Source organism: Triticum aestivum, chromosome 4A (genome assembly GCF_018294505.1).
Source record: "Triticum aestivum cultivar Chinese Spring chromosome 4A, IWGSC CS RefSeq v2.1, whole genome shotgun sequence".
Classification (NCBI taxonomy): Eukaryota; Viridiplantae; Streptophyta; class Magnoliopsida; order Poales; family Poaceae; genus Triticum; species Triticum aestivum.
Window position 1 is genome coordinate 500140959 of NC_057803.1, and position 20824 is coordinate 500161782.

The following is a 20824-nucleotide window of genomic DNA, read 5'->3' on the forward strand; positions in this document are numbered from 1 at the left end:
ATGAAGGAATTGGAAGATGCTTCATGGCCAAAGGTCCTAAGGTAACACACCCCGAGTATGTTGATTTCAATAGTGATGAAGATGACTTGTTAGGTGATGATTTGCTTGTTGACAACTCTAGTGATGAATACTATGATGAAACGTCAATTAATCATGCTAATCAAGATAAAACGAATGGCAATGATAAGGAGAAGATTGAGGCTCTAACTAAAGAACTAAACACTCTTAAGTTAGCTCATGAAACTATCTTCGAAGATCATCGAGAACTTTTAAGAGCTCATGAGAAATTACGCTTTGAAAAGCTCAATCTTGAGCAAGAGCATAAGTTCTTAAAAGCAATCAATGATGATCTCCGCAAGAAAATTTCTTCTTACATTGTCAAGCGTTTACTCTTATCCACTTACATGCCTCAAGTCAAGTCTAGTAACAAGAACAAGAAAGATTCTTCCTCTGGCAGTAACAATGATCATGCTAAATCCAATATTGTTGCTTCTAGTAGTTCTCTTGATTCCACTAATGATTCTCTTAGCCAAGTTACACTTGAGCAAGAAAATAGCTTATTGAAGGGAATTATAGAGAAAGGAGTGTACAAAAGCCTTGCCGGGAGTAAGCAATTCGAGGAAATTGTGCGCAAGCAAGGAATGCACCGGAAGAATCAAGGTGTTGGTTTTGAACGAAAGTTCAATGCCAATGGAGTTGAGTGGGAAGAAGATCAATACCCCAAGACAAAGTTTGTTCCTCAACAAGAGAAGTATGATACTTCTTTCAAGGGGACACAAGCTCAAGATGATCTTCCACCACAAGACTACAAGCAAAAAGGCAAGGACAAGCTTCAAGAGGAGATTGATGCATTTGAAGAAGCTCCTAAGACCTTAGTCAACTGGATTCCCAAGACTACTTCAAGTTCCACTTCATCAAGTATGACTACAACTCCAAGGATTCCCATCAAGATGGTGTGGATCCAAAAGAAGAAGAACTAGAGAGTTCTTGAGGGTGACTCCGCCAACATACTTCACTCTTATCATTTTGGCAAGAACAAGTGCAATCAACTTCCACATCTTGCACTAGTTCAAGGAGTCACAAACCCTCTTGTTGGTAAGACAAGGGACAAGGTAACCTAAAAGTTTTCATGGACATCATCTTGTGTGTGCATCACTCTATGTCTATGGATATCCTTGTTTGTTCCTTGTGGGACTAACCCATGTAGGTATTGAAAGTGCAATTCACTCAAATGGATAGCTCCAAGTGATCTACATCAACATTGAGCATCCACATCTTCAACATCTACATGAAGTCATCATCGACAAAACCCGAGGTTAGTTCATCCCTCTAAGGGGGGATATCACATCTAGGGGGAGCTTTACTCTAAGACTTGAGCTAAAGCAACTCTAAAGATGTGAACACAACAATGCTTTATGTAAAAGTGGTAACCCCACTTGAGCTTAAACGATGAGTATGACCTATGATCAAGTGTTCTCACTTGACTCCTAAGTCAATATACTCATATATAGATGACCTTATCATCGCAAATTGCTTGATAGATGCTAGAATTGGTTGTGCATGCCTTGTCACATGTTTCATTTGCCATCTTATTGTGTGAGCATGCTGGTTGCATATTTTACTCATTCGAGGACATCCATTTGTTGTTTTGATTGTTTGGTTTTATTTCCTTTTGCCAAGTGGATGGACAAGAATGCCTAAGAACCTCCTCTAGCTATCTATGCTTTTCTCGTCTCAAACTCTATTCATGCTACATCACAAAATTTGATCAAGTCAGATTCGAACCACTCTGTGTGAGGAGCGCTCGGAGTCCCCGATTCGTCATAGACTTAAACTTCCAAAACCTCTTTATGATTCTCGGTCTGACCGATACCCTACTTTCGGTCCTACCGAGATCATTAAGTTGATCTAGGTTTTCGATCTCGGTGCAACCGATTTGAACCATTCGGTCACACCGAGTTGCAACAACTGTATACAGTTTTGCATCTCGGTGCCACCGAGTTGTTCCACTCGGTCACACCGACAGGGTCGGGCTATATATAGTCACGGGCAAAAATTTGGAAATTTCTCCGAACCCCTTCGCCCGCGTGATAGCCTGCTCTGCCAACTTGGTCTCCGGATCGTCTCCTCGCCGCCAGCCGCCTCCAGTCGCTGGTCTCCGTCGTCGTCAACAGAAATTCAACCCCGCCGTTGCCGCCATAGCGAGTCTCCGCCGAATTAGGGTATGGACTCGATCTTTGTGCTATTCCCCAATCCGATTCTTAGCACATTGTGATCATCATGATTCTTGCCACGTTTGTTAAACTTCTATCCAGTCAATGAACTCGTAGATTAGGTTTAATTCGAAAATTTTAGGGTTAGGTTTCCGCCGAAACCATCTCGGACCCACCGAGTTGAAAAACTTGGTCCCACCGATTTGGCTTATGCCATTGCACAAGTGAGACTCGGTCTGACCGAGAATTACTTATCGGTGTGACCGATTTTGGAACTCTATGAAACCCTAGCAGTCTCGTGCCACTGAACTGTGACTCGGTCTGACCGAGTTCACTAGTTTAGGTGCCAAAACTGCTTCGGTATCACCGAGTTTAGAAATCGGTAGATCCGAGATGCTTTCAGTGGGAAACTAAAACTAAGTTTTTGAATTATTCTTTTGCAAAAATCTCTGCATTTTGTGATGCTTATCCACTCTATCTCATCTATAACCTATTCACAGGGTCAGCAGTCAGAGTTTGCATCATGTCAGACCAAAGTGATAGCCAGAACTTGTCAGAGCAGCAAGTGCAGATGAGTGAGGGCACTAGTCCCTCAAGTTCCTCAGATGATGGCAGCAGGAGCACCCCTAGCAATCTGCCTAAAGCTGCCACAAGACAGAGAAAGAAGAGAACCTCAGACTCAGAAGATGAGGATTATGTGGCAGAAGAGGAAGCAACTTCCAAGAGAGTTGAGCCAGCTCAAGGCACAAAGCCAGGCTTAAAAATCAAAAGGCCAGCAGGTAGGCAGCCTATGCCAAAGGCCAGAGCTTCAACTCAGATTCCTGAAAAGCCTGCAACCATAGAGCCAGTTGCTGCTGAAGAAAAGAAAAGGAAGGAAAGGGTCAAGAAGACCGTAGCCAGAGTGCTTGGAAAGGCTTCCATCATGGAAGAAGAGAAAGAAGAAGAGGTTGCTGCACCAGCACCTAAGGCACCTAAGCTTATGGGTGATGCTATCAGGACATGGGCTGCTGCATCCAAGCCCAAAGAAGCACCCAAAGCTGCCTCCAAGCCCAAGTCTGCCCCAAAGAGAAATACGAGGAGCATACCTGCAACTAAGAAGAACAAGGCCCCAGTGCCTGAAGCTGCTGAAGAAGATGATGAAGAGCACGTTCTGAGAAAGCTCAAGCCCAAGATCCCAGGCCACAATGATGCTCATCCTGTGGCTGAGGACATGAAGCTCAGAAGAGACTCAGGGCTGAAGAAGTGGAGAGAAGCAGATCCGTATGCTTCAAGGAGAAGGACTGCAGTTGACTACAGGTTTCACACCAAGGAGCAGCAAGACTTTTATGAGACAGTGCTGCTAGACAAGAAGCCAATTGTCTGTGATATGAGATGGGTTGATTGGCAATACATCAAGGACAACGAAGAGTACTACCCTGGAGTGCAGGACAGCTTCAAGGCATGTGGAGTAGAGGACTTTGTTGGGCAGAAGCTCACAAAGTGGAACGAGGAACTCATCATGCAGTTCTACTCCACAGCCCATTTCTATCCAGATGACAGGATTGTATGGATGTCAGAGGGTACGAGGTACCAGTCTACAACTTGCTGAATGGGCTCAGCTGATTAATGCCCCAGAAGAGCATGACGATGACTTGGACATTTATGCCAAGAAGAAGATGGACCACAACTCAATGTCAAACATGTACAAGGAGATTCCAAATGAAGCACTTGATACGTTCAAGTTTGGCTCAGTACACTATCTTCTGTCAGGGCTGCCAACCATCAACTGGATTCTTAGGCACACCCTATTGCCCAAGTCTGGAGATCACAAGATGATCAGGGGCCACGCGATCAACTTGCTTCATATCTTTGACGTGCCACAGAAATTCAAAGTCATGAGCCTTATGATTGAAACTATCAAGAGGACTGCAGCAGATCAGAAGAGGAGCTGTGGTTATGCCCCTCAGATTCAGGAGTTAATCAAATCGAAGATGGGCACAGGCATATACTTGTTGGACAAGGAACACTTGCCTATTCATCCAGACTTTGAGGACAACCAAGTTGTGATGAATGAGAATGAACCATCATCAGTTCAAGCACAAGCAAAGAAGGAGCAGGCGAGGAAGGAGAAAGCTGCCAAGATGCCAACTCAAGAGGAGGCATCTGAGTATTTCTTGAAAACCAAACAAGAGCATCTTGGTTACTTGATTGCATCCACACTGAGGATTGAGCAAGGACTGGCCACCCTCACTCAGAATCAGCAGAGCTTAGAGAGGATCATGGAACAAAAGTTATATGACTTGGATGTCAAAGTAACAGAGATTCAGTCTGCAGTGGAACAACTTCAGGATGACATGCGGGAGAGGAGAGGCAAGACTACAACTGATGCATTTGCCAGAGTGCCAAGAGCTCAGAGATCACATGCAGTGCTAGTTGCTGACACCAGAGCCACCACTTCTGCACCAGCTACAGCTTCAGTTCCACCAGCTCCAGCATCTACTTCAGCCTCAACTCCAACCATGTCTACAGAAGGCTTCATCCTTGGAGTGATCCGGACTCCACCACCACCAGAAGATCAAGCCTGAGAGTCGATCTAGCACTATGCATTTTCTAGGAACTTTTTGGTAACTTGTTGCCAAAGGGGGAGAAAAATGTATAGATCATAGGCTTCGAGAGAGAGTGTTGCTTTTATTCTCTCTTGTTTTATTTGGTGGTTTTTCGAACTTTGTTTGCTTTTGTGTGAGATACTATGTCATTGCTCGTGAGACATTGATGATCATGTGTTTGATCATAAGATACACTTAATGTTTGCTTAATATTACAATCTTATCTATCTTATGTGATCATTCACTATTCTTGGTGATGAGTGCACGTATTTCATTCTTATCATTTTAAGCGCTCCACCAAGATGTATGTGACATGGAAGAGTAACCCATGACTCTAACTCTTTGTGCATTTGCAGTCCAAAGCAAATTTTAAATATGCACAAATTTAGGGGGAGCTCTTACTTGTCACATACTTCTCAAAGCGACGATATATTTCATACTTATTATCATTTGTCGAAGCTTTGATCTATATGTTGTCATCAATTACAAAAAAAGGGGAGATTGAAAGTGCAACTATCCCTAGGTGGTTTTGGTAATTCATAACAACATATAGCTCATTGAGCTAATGCTATTCCAAGATGACTATTTCAGGAAAGCTCAATGATTGGCATGGCATGAATGTGAAAGTGGAACCCTCAAAATGCTAAGGACAAAGGATTGGCTCAAGCTCAAAAGCTCAAGACTCTTCATTTTATATTTTAGTGATCCAAGATCACATTGAGTCTTTAGGAAAAGCCAATACTATCAAGGAGGGATGAGGTGTTGCTTAATGAGCCTCTTGCTTCATGTGCTTAGTGATATGCTCCAAAACCCTCAACTACTTTCCCATATCCACATATGACCTAAACCCTAAGCCAAACTCGGTCCTACCGATTCTTTCTATCCGGCGCCACCGAGTTTCACTTGTCATAAGCCACTGCCAAACCCTAGCAATTCGGTTCTACCGATAGGGATCTCGGTCTCACCGAGATGGGATTACAAACTCTCTGTTTCCCTTTCGTAACTTTTCGGTCTCACCGAAAGAGCGAATCGGTCCCACCGAGATTGCAGTGTAAACTCTCTCTTTCCTTTTTGTAACTTTTCGGTCTCATCAAAAGAGCAAATCGGTCCCACCGAGTTTACCTGACCAACTCTCTGGTTAGCTTATTACCAAATTCGGTCTCACCGAGTTTGTGTAATCGGTCTCACCGAGATTACGTTATGCCCAAACCCTAACCATATCGATCCTACCGAGTTGCATGTCAGTCCCACCGAAAATCTCTAATGGTCACTAGGTTTACCTTTTCGGTCCGACCGAGTTTGTTAATTCGGTCCCACCGAGATTGGAAAACTGTGTGTAACGGTTGGATTTTGTGTGGAGGCTATATATACCCCTCCACCTCCTCTTCATTCATGGAGAGAGCCATCAGAACACACACACAATTCCAACTCATATGTTCTGAGAGAGAACCACCTACTCATGTGTTGAGACCAAGATATTCCATTCCTACCATATGAATCTTGATCTCTAGCCTTACCCAAGTTGCTTTCCACTCAAATCTTCTTTCCACAAAATCCAAATCCTATGAGAGAGAGTTGAGTGTTGGGGAGACTATCATTTGAAGCACAAGAGCAAGGAGTTCATCATCAACACACCATTTGTTACTTCTTGGAGAGTGGTGTCTCCTAGATTGGCTAGGTGTCACTTGGGAGCCTCCGACAAGATTGTGGAGTTGAACCAAGGAGTTTGTAAGGGCAAGGAGATCGCCTACTTCGTGAAGATCTACCGCTAGTGAGGCAAGTCCTTCGTGGGCGATGGCCATGGTGGGATAGACAAGGTTGCTTTTTCGTGGACCCTTCGTGGGTGGTTGCTTCTTCGTGGACCCTTCGTGGGTGGAGCCCTCCATGGACTCGCGCAACCATTACCCTTCGTGGGTGGAGCCCTCCGTGGACTCGCGCAACCGTTACCCTTCGTGGGTTGAAGTCTCCATCAACGTGGATGTAGGATAGCACCACCTATCCGAACCACGGGAAAAACATCCGTGTCTCCAATTGCGTTTGAATTCTCCAAACCCTTCCCTTTACATTCTTGCAAGTTGCATGCTTTACTTTCCGTTGCCAATATACTCTTTGCATGCTTGCTTGAATTGTGTGATGATTGCTTGACTTGTCCTACAATAGCTAAAATCTGCCAAGAACTAAAATTGGGAAAAGGTTAAGTTTTTATTTGGTCAAGTAGTCTAATCACCCCCCTCTAGACATACTTTCGATCCTACAAGGCCCCTGGCTTGTAATATGATGCTTGTATGACTTATTTTCTTTGTAGGGTTGTGTTGTGATATCTTCCCGTGAGTCTCTGATCTTGATCATACACGTTTGCATGTATGATTAGTGTACGATTGAATCGGGGGCGTCACAGTGTCGAAGCATCACTTAGAGGCATAACCGCATTGAAAGCAATGTCGCAAGTGAGGTAATCTTCACACAACCCATGTAGTACATAAAGGAAAGAGATACATAGTTGGCTTACAATCGCCACTTCACACAATACATGAATAAAGCATTACATCATATAGATACAATTAAGGTCCAACTACGGAACCAAAATAAAAGAAGACTACCCCAAAAGCTACACAGATCCCCGATCATCCCAACTGGGCTCCACTGCTGATCAAAAGGAAGCGAAACATCAAAACGAATAAGGTCTTCAACTAGCTCCTCCTTGAGCTCGGCTGCGTCACGTGCACGATTTCATCGGCACCTACAAACTGGTTTTGGAAGTATCTGTGATTCACGGGGACTCAGCAATCTCACACCCTCGCGATCAAGAGTATTTAAGCTTATAGGAAGGGTAAAAGGTATGAGGTGGAACTGCAGCAAGCGACTAGCATATATGGTGGCTAACTTACGCAAAAGAGAGCGAGAAGAGAAGGCAAAGCACGATCTATAAACTATGATCAATAAGTGATCCTAGAACAACCTACGTCAAACATTACTCCAACACCGTGTTCACTTCCTGAACCCCACCGAGAAGAGACCATCACGGCTACGCACGCGGTTGATGTATTTTAATTAAGATAAACTTCAGGTTTTCTACAACCGGACATTAACAAATTCCCATCTGCCCATAACCGCGGGCACGGCTTTCGAAAGTTCAATCCCTGCAGGGGTGTCCCAACTTAGCCCATCACAAGCTCTCACGGTCAACGAAGGATATTCCTTCTCCCAAGACAATCCGATCAGACTCGGCATCCCTGTTACAAGACATCCTCGACAATGGTAAAACAAGTCCAGCAAAGCCGCCCGAATGTGCCGACAAATCCTGATAGGAGCTGCACATATCTCGTTCTCAGGGCACACTCAGATGAGACATCCTACGAGTAAAACCAACCCTCAAGTTGCCCCGAGGTGGCCCCGCAGTCTACTCGGTTCGGACCAACACTCAGAGGAGCACTGGCCCGGGGGGATTAAAATAAGATGACCCTCGGGAGCACGACTCCCAAGGGAAATGTAGGTGGTGGTGAGGCAAATGGTAAAACCAAGCTTGGGCCTTGCTGGAGGAGTTTTATTCAAATTGAACTGTCAAGGGGTTCCCATTATAACCCAACCGTGTAAGGAACGCAAAATACGGGAACATAACACCGATATGACGGAAACTAGGGCGGCAAGAGTGGAACAAAACACCAGGCATAAGGTCGAGCCTTCCACCCTTTACCAAGTATATAGATGCATTAATTAATTAAAAGATATTGTGATATCCCAACAATAATCCATGTTCCAACATGGAACAAACTTCATCTTCACCTGCAACTAACAACGCTATAAGAGGGGCCGAGCAAGGCAGTAACATAGCCAAACAACGGTTTGCTAGGACAAGGTGGGTTAGAGGCTTGACATGGCAATATGGGAGGCATGATAAGCAAGTGGTAGGTATCGTAGCATAGGCATAGCAAAAGAGCGAGCAACTATCAAGCAAAGATAGAAGTGATTTCGAGGGTATGGTCATCTTGCCTGAGATCCCGCAAGGAAGAAGAACGAGTCCATGAAGAAGATAAACGGACGTAGTCGAACGGATCCTCACAAACGCGACATTATCGGAACTAACTCGAAGAAGCAACACCGGAAAGAAGCAAACAACATAGTAAACAACCATCACATAGACTTGGCATGATGCACAATCAAGAATGATGCATGTCCGGTTTAATGAAGCATGGCATGGCAAAGTGCAAAAACAATCCTACAAATTAAGTGGAGCTCAATATGCAACTCCGTTGCATATTGACGAAACACCACATGACTTATTTAGTTCAATCTCGTTTATGTACTCAACAATATTAAATGTTATTAGCATGGCAAGAGGTGAAACATATCAAAAACTACCTATCTAGACAAGTTTAAATGAGGCCGGATATAACCAACAACAAATCCGGTAAATCCCCATATGCATTTAGCAGTTTAAAGCAACAACAATTTTAAACATTTTAATTGTTGTTATCATGATGCGGATGACATGAACAAGTTTATGCAATTTTTATTAAAAGTTTGACAACAGCATTATGAAGCATTTGTAACCGTGGTGGAAAGAAAAGGGGTGCCACGGCAACGATAACGAAAAGGGTGCCACGGCAACGTTCTGGTTTCGGTAACTCGATTGAGATACCGATGCAAAGGAGAAGTGTGCGGATGCGTGCAAAAGATGGTGGGGCACTCCCGGATATCGGGTGTCCCATGAGTCGACGACAAGGAAACGAGTGACAATTTGGACATGGTGCAAACACGAGCATCTCAAACATCGCAAGCATTCGTTCACGAACGTCGTCTCGAGGTTATACCTTCGAAGCGTGCAAGTGGGACAGTTCTCGTTCGGTGCAAAGTAGAGGAAGTAGATGTTCTCGCGATGGTGGTAGTGGAAGTAGTCGTTCTCGCACGCTCTAGGATCAACGGTAGAGGTTCTCGCGATCTCGGCGACGGTAGGGGTACATGTTTATCGATGCACAAGTTTCTGTAGACATTCGGGGTCACGGCGAGGAACTCGGCGTTTCGGTGCGGTGTAGGGGGTACATGTCGATGGTCGTCGTGGTACTTGGTGTCCTGCACGGGATGGTAGTTGTACATGTCCGAAGAGGAACTTGGTGCATCCAGGGTCTTCGGCGCTACGGTAGTCGAACTTGACGTTTCCATGGGGCTCCGGATGTCGTGGTACTTGGCGAATCCGCGTGGTCTCCGAGAAACTTGAAGGACCGGTTGCTCTGAGTCCTCGGTCCTCATGCTGCTTGCCGAAATCCAAAAACAAGAAGGCCTTGGCGAGATCCAGAACAACACAAAAAGGCCTCGGGTCTTGGTGGACAATGCAGAAGCAAGGTAGCAGCGGCACTGCTTCTGCGGCTTGGCGGGTGGCCTGTGGTGGAGGTCAACTCCGACGGGGATGGGCCATCGGGGTCAGAATCGGCCGGGAACGGGCAAGGGCAGCGGAGGCCAGCAGGATCTGGACGGGGTTGACCTGCATCTTGACGATCCCGTGACCGCAGGCAAAGGGGCTCAGGCAGAAGAATCGATGGAGCGAGGCACGCTCGAGGGAGAGCTCGGGCGACTACCGCTCCGGCATCTCGACAAGGAGGCAGGGCTGGTCGCCGTGCAGTGGAGGGAATGGAGCAAAGGTGGTCGGCGGACGCTAGGAGGAGGTCGAGGATGGTGCGTCCTTGGGCGCGAGGTGGCGGACGACGAGCTTGCTCCGGCAAGGATGGGGAGGCAGACCGGCGACGCGGGAGGCCGACGCCGAAGGAGACCCAGGGCGGCGCAGCGGACATGGAGAAGAGGGAGGAGGTATAGTGCGGGACAGGGGTGGCGCTGGGAGGAAGTCAGCGGGAGGAAGAGCATCTCCGGCGCTCAGGGTCGAACTCCCACGCGAGGCCCTCGGGCATGAGGAGCTGGGGAATCGGGCTCGGGGATCCTCCTGGTGTGTTACGTGGTGGCGGCGCGTGCAGGGAAACGAGGGAGAGGGGGGTCGAGCGAGGCTAGGGTAGAGAAGAGGTGTCGGCTAGGCTTAGGGTTAGGTGGGAAAAGGCTGGGCCTAAAGGCCGGTGCAGATGGGCCGCGGGGATAGGCAGGGGCGTGGCTGGGCCTAGGGATGGGCCCTAGAGGCCGGCCTGCTGGGCTCTCTCCTCTCTTTCCTTTCTTTAAATTATCTTTTTCCATTTAAAAACAAAACAGAAAAAGAGAAAGAAAAGAAAGAGAAGTTAGGGATGGAATCTGGGCATGGGGATAATTTTCACGGACTTGTAAAAATGCGCATGTTCCAAGAAAAATGGAGTGGGCATTTTTGAAAGTTTTAAATTCAAACTCATTTGATTTAAAATCAAATGGTTTGAATAGGAAGTGAGGGTAAGGAAGGTCCAAAAATGTTCGGATTTTTGGTGGAGCACCGGAATAAGATGAACGAATATATGACAAGGTTGGAGTCCGAGACTTAAGATAACAAAGGCGTTGGGATATTTTGCAAGCGTGTTTGTGGTAAATCCAAAAAATTAGAATATTTACTATAGCTCTCTAAATATCGAGAGGATATGTTGTAAAGAGAATCACCATGTGAATTCCCTCGGTTTAAATGGATCAAAGATCCATGCCATTTATTTAGTTGAGTTGCAAAAAATTTATGAGATGATGGCATGATGACATGATGCAATGCAAAAATAAAAGGGCAGGCACAAATGAAACACACGGCGAAACCCGGAATATATGGAAGTCTTCTCGAGCATCGGTCTCGGGGCGTCACAACCTAGCTGCTCACTGCGCCCCTCGTCCGCTCCCCGCGCGCCCCTGCATCCCCGTGTGCCTGATGCTGCGCTGCCACGGCCCGCTCCTTGTTGCTGCTGCTTGCGCCCGTGCGCCACGCGCGCCCGCAACCTGCTGCTAGCTGCCACTGCTGCCCACCTCCACTCGTCGGTGGCTGCTGCTGCCCGCCTCCACTCGTCGGCGGCTGCGGCGCCTCGCCACTGCCCCGGTTGCCTCCCCTGTCAGGCGGCTGGCGCTCGTCGCCCGGGCTCGCCCCATCGGGCGCCCGTGCCTGTAACCCGTGTGCCCGCCCCGCTAAGGCCTTCGTGCCACTGACTAGTGGGGTCCATCCCCTAGAACGGTTTAAAAAAAGGATTAAAAATAATAATAAATAAAATTAATTAATTAATCTTAATTAATTGATTAAAGAATTAATTAAACTAATTAATCCTGATTAGATTAACCTAATCAATTAACTAAACCCTAATTAACCTAACGGTGTATGATAGGTGGGTCCCACTGGACCCACGCGTCAGTTTGACCCAGTCAACTCATGTTGACTGCTGACGTTAGCATGACATCATGCTGATGCCATAAACCCAATTTCGAATTAAATTAAATAATTAATTAAATTCCAGAAATTAATAAAAACTTTAGAAATTCATACCTTTTAATTCGTAACTCGGATTAAATTATTTTCAACATGAAAGTTGCTCAGAACGAGGAGACGAACCCGAATATGTAGCCCGTTCGTCTACCACGCATCCCTAGCATAGCGAACACGCAACTTTCCCCCTCTGGTTAATCTGTCCAAAAACGCGAAACACCGGGAATACTTTCCCGGATGTTTTCCCCCTTCACTGGTACCACCTTGTACCGCGTTAGGGCACACCTAGCATCACGCTTTGTCATGTTATGCATCGTCATGCTTTTGTTTGCATTATATTTACTGTTTCTTCCCCCTCTTCTCTCGTTAGACACCGAGACCGACGCCGCTGCTACCCAGTACGACTACGGTGTTGACGACGCCTCTCTCTTGCCAGAGCAACCAGGCAAGACCCCTCCCCCCCTTGATCACCAGATATCGCCTACTCTTCTCTATACTGCTTGCATTAGAGTAGTGTAGCATGTTACTGCTTCCCGTTAATCCTATTCTGATGCATAGCATGTCATTGTTGCTACAACTGTTGATACCTTACCTGCAATCCTAATGCTTGGTATAGGATGCTAGTTTGCCATCAGTGGCCTTACATTCTTGTCCGTCTGCCATGCTATACTATCGGGTCGTGATCACTCGGGAGGTGGTCATGGGTATATACTTATATACATAATATATGATACTTGTGGTGACTAAAGACGGGTCGGCTCGTAGGAGTACCCGCGAGTGATTCACGGATTGGGTCCGAAAGAACGTTTGTCCAGACGGCCCTCTAAGTGGATCTTTGTGGCGGAGCGACGGGGTAGGTTGAGACCACCTGCGAGAGAGGTGGGCCTGGCCCTGGTCGGCGTTCGCAGTTATTTCAAGATAACACGTTTAACGGGATCTTGGTATTTGATCTGAGTCTGGCCACTGGCCTATACTCACTAACCATCTACGCGGGGACAGTTATGGGCACTCGACGTCGTGGTATCAGCTGAAGCCTTCATGACGTCAGCGACTGAGCAGCGCGCGCCGGATTGGACTGGAATGCCTGCTAGGCTAGGTCTGCTTCCGGCCACCCTCGCAACGTGCAGGTGTGCAATGGGCGATGGGCCCAGACCCCTGCGCCATAGGATTTAGACCGGCGTGCAGACCTCTCTGTTGTGCCTAGGTAGGGCTGCGACATGTTGATCTTTCGAGGCCGGGCATGACCCAGGAAAGTGTGTCCGGCCAAATGGGATCGAGCATGTTGGGTTATGTGGTGCACCCCTGCAGGGAAGTTAATCTATTCAAATAGCCGTGATCTTCAGTAACAAGACGACTTGGAGTTGTGCCTTGACCTTATGACAACTAGAACCGGATACTTAATAAAACATACCCTTCCAAGTGCCAGATACAACCGGTGATCGCTCTCTCACAGGGCGACGAAGGGAGGATCATCAGTTAGGATTATGCTATGCCATGCTACTTGGTGAACTTACCATCTACTCTCTTCTCCTGCTGCAAGATGGAGGTTACCAGAAGCGTAGTCTTCGAAAGGACTAGCTATCCCCCTCTTATTCCGGCATTCTGCAGTTCAGTCCACATATGATACCATTAATCCATTTGATACCAATGCATACATATGTAGTGTAGCTCCTTGCTTGCGAGTACTTTGGATGAGTACTCACGGTTTCTTTGCTCCCTCTTTTCCCCCTTTCTATACTCGATTGCTGCGACCAGACGTTGGAGCCCAGGAGCCAGACGCCACCGTCGACGATGACTACTACTACTCGGGAGGTGCCTACTACTACGTGCAGCCCGCTGACGATGACCAGGAGTAGTTTAGGAGGATCCCAGGCAGGAGGCTTGTGCCTCTTTTGATCTGTATCCCAGTTTTTGCTAGCCTTCTTAAGGCAAATTTGTTTAACTTATGTCTGTACTCAGATATTGTTGCTTCCGCTGACTCGTCTATGATCGAGCTCTTGTATTCGAGCCTTCGAGGCCCCTGGCTTGTAATATGATGCTTGTATGACTTATTTTAATGGTAGAGTTGTGTTGTGATATCTTCCCGTGAGTCCCTGATCTTGATCGTACACGTTTGCGTGTATGATTAGTGTACGATTGAATCGGGGGCGTCAACCTCAAGCGTCGATATGGCTTCTCATATCATGTTTTCTTTTCAGTGCGGAATATCCAAACTTAGGAGCTAGCATACAGAAAAAGATGAAGCAATGCGAAAGAGTTGGATCATTTATGTGGTATCATCTGAATAGGAGGTAAAGGGGAAGAACCCATGAGCAAGAAAAATAGCTTATCTCCAAGAATCGCCTAGGAAGCTCTTCGGATATAATATATTTTCTAGGGTGAATTTCATATTGTCGTACAATTAGCAAGATCTTCTCCAGGGTAGTTTATTGGTCTTCTCATACATTCATGTACTTTTCTCAATTTTCATAGAAAATTAACCACAAACGAGCATGGAACTAGTATTCACCCATCATTAGTTAAACACCATCGTGCCATGGGTAATGAGGAGAGTCTCTAGTAATTTTCTAGGGATTTTACCAACAAGAGGAATGAGCAAAACATCAAACCCTAGGTTTGACCACAAGGACGTTTGATTGATGTTTGGGCAACATGATACTCCCTCTGTCTGCCAATAAGTGTACTTCCAACTTTTGTCTTAAGTCAAAGTTTTAAAATTTTGACCAACTTTATCGAAAAAAGTGGTAGCATTTATGGCACTAAATTAGTATCATTAGATCCATTTTGAAATGTACTTTCATAATATATCAACTTGATGTCATATATATCACTGCTCTTTTGTATGAAGTTGGTCAAAATTATAAAACTTTGACCTAGGACAAAAGGTAGATAGACACTTATTCATGGACGCAGGGAGTACACACGACCATGTGGTGAGACTCACATATGTTGACCAGAAAGATCAAACAAGTATCTCCACAAAAATTTGGGGGTGCCATTTCTGGCCTTTCAAAAGAATCCAAAAAATACTTAATATCTTTGGAACTAATATTTTTTGAAGGGAATGGTAATCTTATATATAATAGACCTCATAAATGAATTTAATAAATTTATGTTATGGAAAAAAATATAGATAGTTCAAAGCTCTACTTTGGAGTGTTGGAAAAGAAGATGGGCTTAATTGCTTTTTGGCCAAAAAATGGGGGTTTAACCACATGCCATGATCAGTGGGAATAGTTTAGGCCATATGATTGGAAGAGGATAGTTATAGGATTTTCTATGAAATATAATCCTATGGAAACACCAAATAAAACAACTAAGATAAACTTTGAAACATCCAATAAAAAATGAAGATAAACACTTGAAATCAGTCAAGGCAATATCATTTTAAAAATGATGGCTCAATTAATGGTTGGTGTCTGCTTTAGTTAATTCATGCAATTTTCAGGGTGTGACACAGGGTACCGATGGAGATGATCTCTCCATCGAGGGGATCCCTTGTGCTCCTCAAAAATCTAACTTATGCATTTTTTCACCATGGGTTTATCTTTGTAATATTGCACACTATCTTCTTACAGCTATTCGAACCGAAGCATCTGAGGAGGTGAGAACCGACTAAATTTCTAAGTCTGGTTATGTTGTCATGAAATGGGAGTCGTGAAAGAGAAACAAAAGTGGATAGTTGTAAAGTTATTCGTGAGAATATTGTCACGCGACACCATACGACGCACAAGGGAAAAGATGGAACAATGTGTGTAATGCACGGTCATGTATTCAGCAAGCAGAGGTAATTTGTGTGGTGCTTCTATCCAAAGAGGCAGAGAGATCGGGAGCACCATGTCCACCTAGAGATCTTTTTTGTTGCAAGTTCAAACAAGAATCAAAATCATGTAAACTAGCCTATGTGTATCACATCATGGAGGGAATCGGAGCGAGCCTAAAATCAATTTTAGGGTGGATCTTAAATTTAGTCCTTTGTGGTTGAATGATTCCCGGTATGAAAAGAAACACATGCCTACGCGTTGATAGATGTCCTCCTACACCCCTAGTTCATTTCCTATATCTTTTGACCTTCTTTTCCATGGATGGGACATGCCATGATTTCCCTTGTGTTTCTATATTCATCCATGTCTCCAGGTATGTTTGTATATGTGTCAATGAGATTGTCTATTTCATATTGTTCTCATATATGAAATGATGGATTCATCTCCAATCCTATGATCTTTGCATGTCTCATATTTTGATGCAAAGACCATGGAAAATTGTTCTATGGTAAAATAAAATAAAGTTAGCAGTTTTTTACATGAAAAGGGAAAGGAAAAGGTCAATTGGTAAGTAGGACTAGAGATGATGTTCAAACCATTATTTGAGATGAGATGAGTTGTGTTGCTTTGTTCTTTGTTTGACTAGTGTGCCGCATGTCTTCATAATCCCATGCACATGAATTGGAAACTTACTTGCCCTACTAATAAAATTTGATGTTTTCCTAGTATTATTCACATATTTGTATTTATTTCTGTTAAAATTATGGTTTTTGTTATACTAGTTGTGATTTATCTAAAATGTCTAGATTTATTATGGATTTCTATATTGTTTTTAGGATCTATTTTCTGCTTTTTCTAATCTATCAATGGCTATATAGATGCTATTGGCATTCTAAATATCATTATTTTTGCCCATAGTGACATCCTGGCCATTTCTCATGATGGCCCATGTGTGTGAGTATGGTTGCGATAAGCTTCGCTAACTTATAAAAGTGAGTGCACACCAACATATAAACTCAATAGTCCATGTGGTAGCAACTTCGTATTACCTTTTTGCCCAAGGTGAGGACAAAGCCACAAGTGAGTTTGAGTCATATGCTAACCCAGTATGAGGTTAGGCCTAAGCTATTCGGAAACTTGGACTTTGCGCCTAGGGTTTCACCTCCTTCGTTAACTGCCAGATAATGTCCTGGTGGAGAAGATGTCCCAATGGAAAGAGGGGATCCCCTTGGGTATTTTACTATCGTAGATTTTTTCCCCTCTTAGAATCAAGCAAAACCTCATAGCACACTGCTACCAAAAAATAATTTGGAGAAATCTATTCCATAACAGAGGGAAAGAGTCTAACAAAAGAGAATGGAGAAAATCATTCAACGGGGGAAATTGTTGCGTGAGCAACATAATCCACTTGTAATTTTGAGCATATAATTTTACTTGAAAATTAATTCATATATGGTTTGGAATAACTCTCATGTTTTATAATTTTCACTTGAAATTGTTCAGTTGTTTTCTAGCAATAATTTGGCATCCACATGACTCCTGTTGTGTTGCATCTTTGAAACCAACCTTACAGTTGTATCCGGGTTCTTAATGATAGAGGGGGCAATTTTGCACAGCTTTCCAAACCAATAGCATAAAATACATAACAAAAGATAAAATTACACCGTAACTCTATTTTTCATGCTTAGAAGGAAAAGGGTGGAAACAATGGCAAAGTCAAGATCAGCCCAAACCGGCCTTGTAGCTACAGTCCATGAAGGATTTCTCGGCCATGCCCAAGGTGGCAGCCCAGGCTACCTAGGGCCTGATGTCGCCATTGGATGGAATTATGCAATACTTTATAAAGAACGCTCTTATAGGAAGAGTAACTAGGTAATCGTTCAAGTAATGCTCTCCCTCATCTTCTGAGAATGCATTCTGTATTGTATGCGCAAGTGTTTGAAGAAAATGCCCTCTCAACACTAGAATTGCACAGAGATAGTTCAGTTTGAGAGTCTTTGTAAATAGTTTCATACATGGGTTTCGTCTTTAATCAAACAAGCATAATAGATAGCTCGAAAAACATTCCCACCTTGCTAAATCTTTCATATTATGTGTATGAGCGACATGGTTTCAACAGTTTTACCTAGCTTGTGACTTGTTCCGCCTCTATTGCTTGATAGCTAGAGCATGGATATGGGAATCTGGATGATGCTCTAGACCTTAAAGTTATCATTATTGACTACTTGAATTGGTTAGTAATGAAGAAAGATGCCTACTGGAGGTGCTAGAATCGAGTAGTGGTGTGTATACAGCGGGGGTGAGGGGGGTGCCTAGAAGGGTGTAAGACATATTGGTCGCCCATTTTCCTTGTACAACTCGAAATACATATGTGTTTTTCACACATGTCATCAGCTCCTCATACACAAAATACGCACAATTTGTAAAACAAACTAAGTACTAGCATAAGACCTATATGTTACAGTAGGGGAACTCAAATTGATCATGGCATAGTCAATCCGCTGAGCTTTTCTTGTTGTCATTCAATCTTAATTAGAGAGAACATTTGATTTGAAACTTTCACAGCCTATTGAGCCTCTCTACCACCTCTTTCATTGTCGGTCGATACTTAGGAGACTCCTCTGTGCAACTTTGTGCGATGTCCAAGAAAGCTTTCACCTCCTTTGTTTCCTTTTCCCCTTCTAAACCCATTCGATGATCCGCAATCTCCGAGGATATGCCGGCCTCAACCTTTTCCCTTGCCCATTTCAATAGTTCTACTTCCTTACCTCTAATGTTCTTCATTGGCCAGCTTGGTCGTCGACCGGTCACTGTCTCCATCATTAGCATGCCAAAACTGTACACATCTGCTTTCACGCTTGCTCCCACGCCTTCACGTATCTCTGGTGCCATGTACCTTTGTGACAGTTGCATAAACATAAGATCACATATATCCTTTTTGAAGCACAGTAATCCTATCGATGGTCTAAAATATGAGAAATGTGGTGTTTGCTATTGCAAAGAAAGGCATTGTAATACCGAACTATGTGTCCATTTATGTTTTAATCTAACTAGTATTTTGTTGCCTAAAAATCGTAAACCGTACTACCGTAACTACAACATACTCAACTTCGCTGCACTGAGCTTGTCTTCTATGCATAACTTTAAACCACTCCTTGTATTCATATGTGAACAAAAATGCAAAACATGCAACCACAAAGTAGTTAGATAATAATTTTGGTCCTCCTAGAAAAACATAGCTTGGCAGGTGGTACCACTCCTGCCTCCATAGAAACGATGTTGGGCTACTTAAATCTGAGTAAAACTCATTAGTGGTCATTGAACTTGTTCTAAAAATTCACTTGTTGGTCATAATCAAGAATACCGATTTATCGTATGATACTGAGATCACATCGGTGCGCAGCAACAGTCACCGTATACGCTTCACGGAGTCACGGGGCGACTTGTTGTGCTTAGAGTTTCTTCAATAGAAATATACCTCCAAGGGCTAGTCCTAGATAGTCTCGTATTTTTATATTTGTTTTCCATATAAAAGGACGGCAGGACGAGGTGGGTCTACTGAAAAGTCAGTTTAAACTATGCCTCATCCAACTTTTCACTATATTCAGTCGAATTTCATGTCGTCTGATGCATTCGTGCTCTAAAAGGTTTACGGGTCTGTTTGAAACTTGATTTGGTATTTACTTTCAACACTGAAAACATGCGCAAAATGTGAACTCTGAAGTGAAGTGATTTGCAAGAAGGCCAGTGCATTACCCCGCTGTGCCGGCGGCCTGCGTGCTGAGCTGCGACGCGGCAGGGCCGCCGGTGACGACCCTCGCATGGCCGAAATCGGCGAGCTTGGCCTCGAACCCCTCGTCGAGTAGCACGTTGCTGGACTTGACGTCGCGGTGGAGCACGGGCGGGTGGCGGTCGTGGTGCAGGAAGGCGAGCGCGGCCGCTGCGCCGCGGGTGACGCGGAGGCGCGCGGGCCACGGGAGCAGGCCACCGGCCGAGGCGGCGTCGCCGTGCAGCCAGGCGTCGAGGCTGCCTCGCTCGAGGAGCTCGTAGACGAGGAGGCGGTCGCGCCCGGCGGCGCAGTAGCCGAGCAGGCGCGCGAGGTTGCGGTGGCTGAGGCTGCCGAGCACCTCCAGCTCGGCGCGGAACTCGCGGTTGCCGGCGCCGGCGGCGTGGTCCGCGGAGAGGCGCTTCACGGCCACCGCGGGCCCGCCGTCCGGGAGCACGGCGCGGTACACGAACCCGAAGCTGCCGTCGCCGATGATGTTGTCCGGGGAGAATTCGCCGGTGGCCCTAGCGAGGTCGTCCAGCGAGAGCTTCTTGAGCGAGGAGTCGACGGCCGATCCGTACAGAGACCACGACGAGGAGAGCTCCGACGATATCCCGATCGGGGCGGAGACTGGGAGGGACGACGACGACGGGCAGCGGTGGTCCGGCTCGAGGAGGCGGTTCTTGCGGTGGCGGCAGAGGAAGGCGACGAGGAGGCAGGGGAAGGAGATGCCTACGGAGGCAGCCACGGTCACGACCAGCGCTTGGTACACGCCGTCCATGGCTGCAGGGCCGGGTAACCACGGAAGTGGGGAGGAAGATGTGGCCTATTGATTCGTGAGAGTGGGAGGAAGAGGAAGAGTCGCCCGTGGGGTCAAGAACGTTCGGCGGATTGCGGTTGACTATTTCTCCTGCGAGGAAGACTTTGACTGCTGACTAGCCAGTCTCCTCGCTCTCTTCTGCAGGCCGTGTATATTTACGCACAGGTATATTCTCTTTTTTTTGAGCGTCCGCACAGGTATATTCTGGAGTACATTTGATGCACTTGATAGTAAAAAATACACTCAGTACTGAAGGAGAACCTGATATGATGTCACATTATACTTTGTGTTCGACGGGCTTCCGCCTCAGATTCAAGGC

General features: G+C 45.4%; 1 protein-coding gene across 1 annotated transcript; it reads right to left on the minus strand.

Annotated features, from left to right (window-relative positions):
- Positions 1-18238: 18238 nt before the first annotated feature.
- On the minus strand, positions 18239-20543 carry LOC123086588 (leucine-rich repeat receptor protein kinase MSL1). The gene is made up of 2 exons (XM_044508351.1): positions 19676-20543; positions 18239-18815 (listed from the first exon to the last, which is right to left on the minus strand). Exons 1-2 carry the CDS (start codon positions 20464-20466, stop codon positions 18479-18481), a joined length of 1128 nt encoding a protein of 375 aa, XP_044364286.1. The 5' UTR covers positions 20467-20543; the 3' UTR covers positions 18239-18478.
- Between the last annotated feature and the right edge of the window lie 281 nt (positions 20544-20824).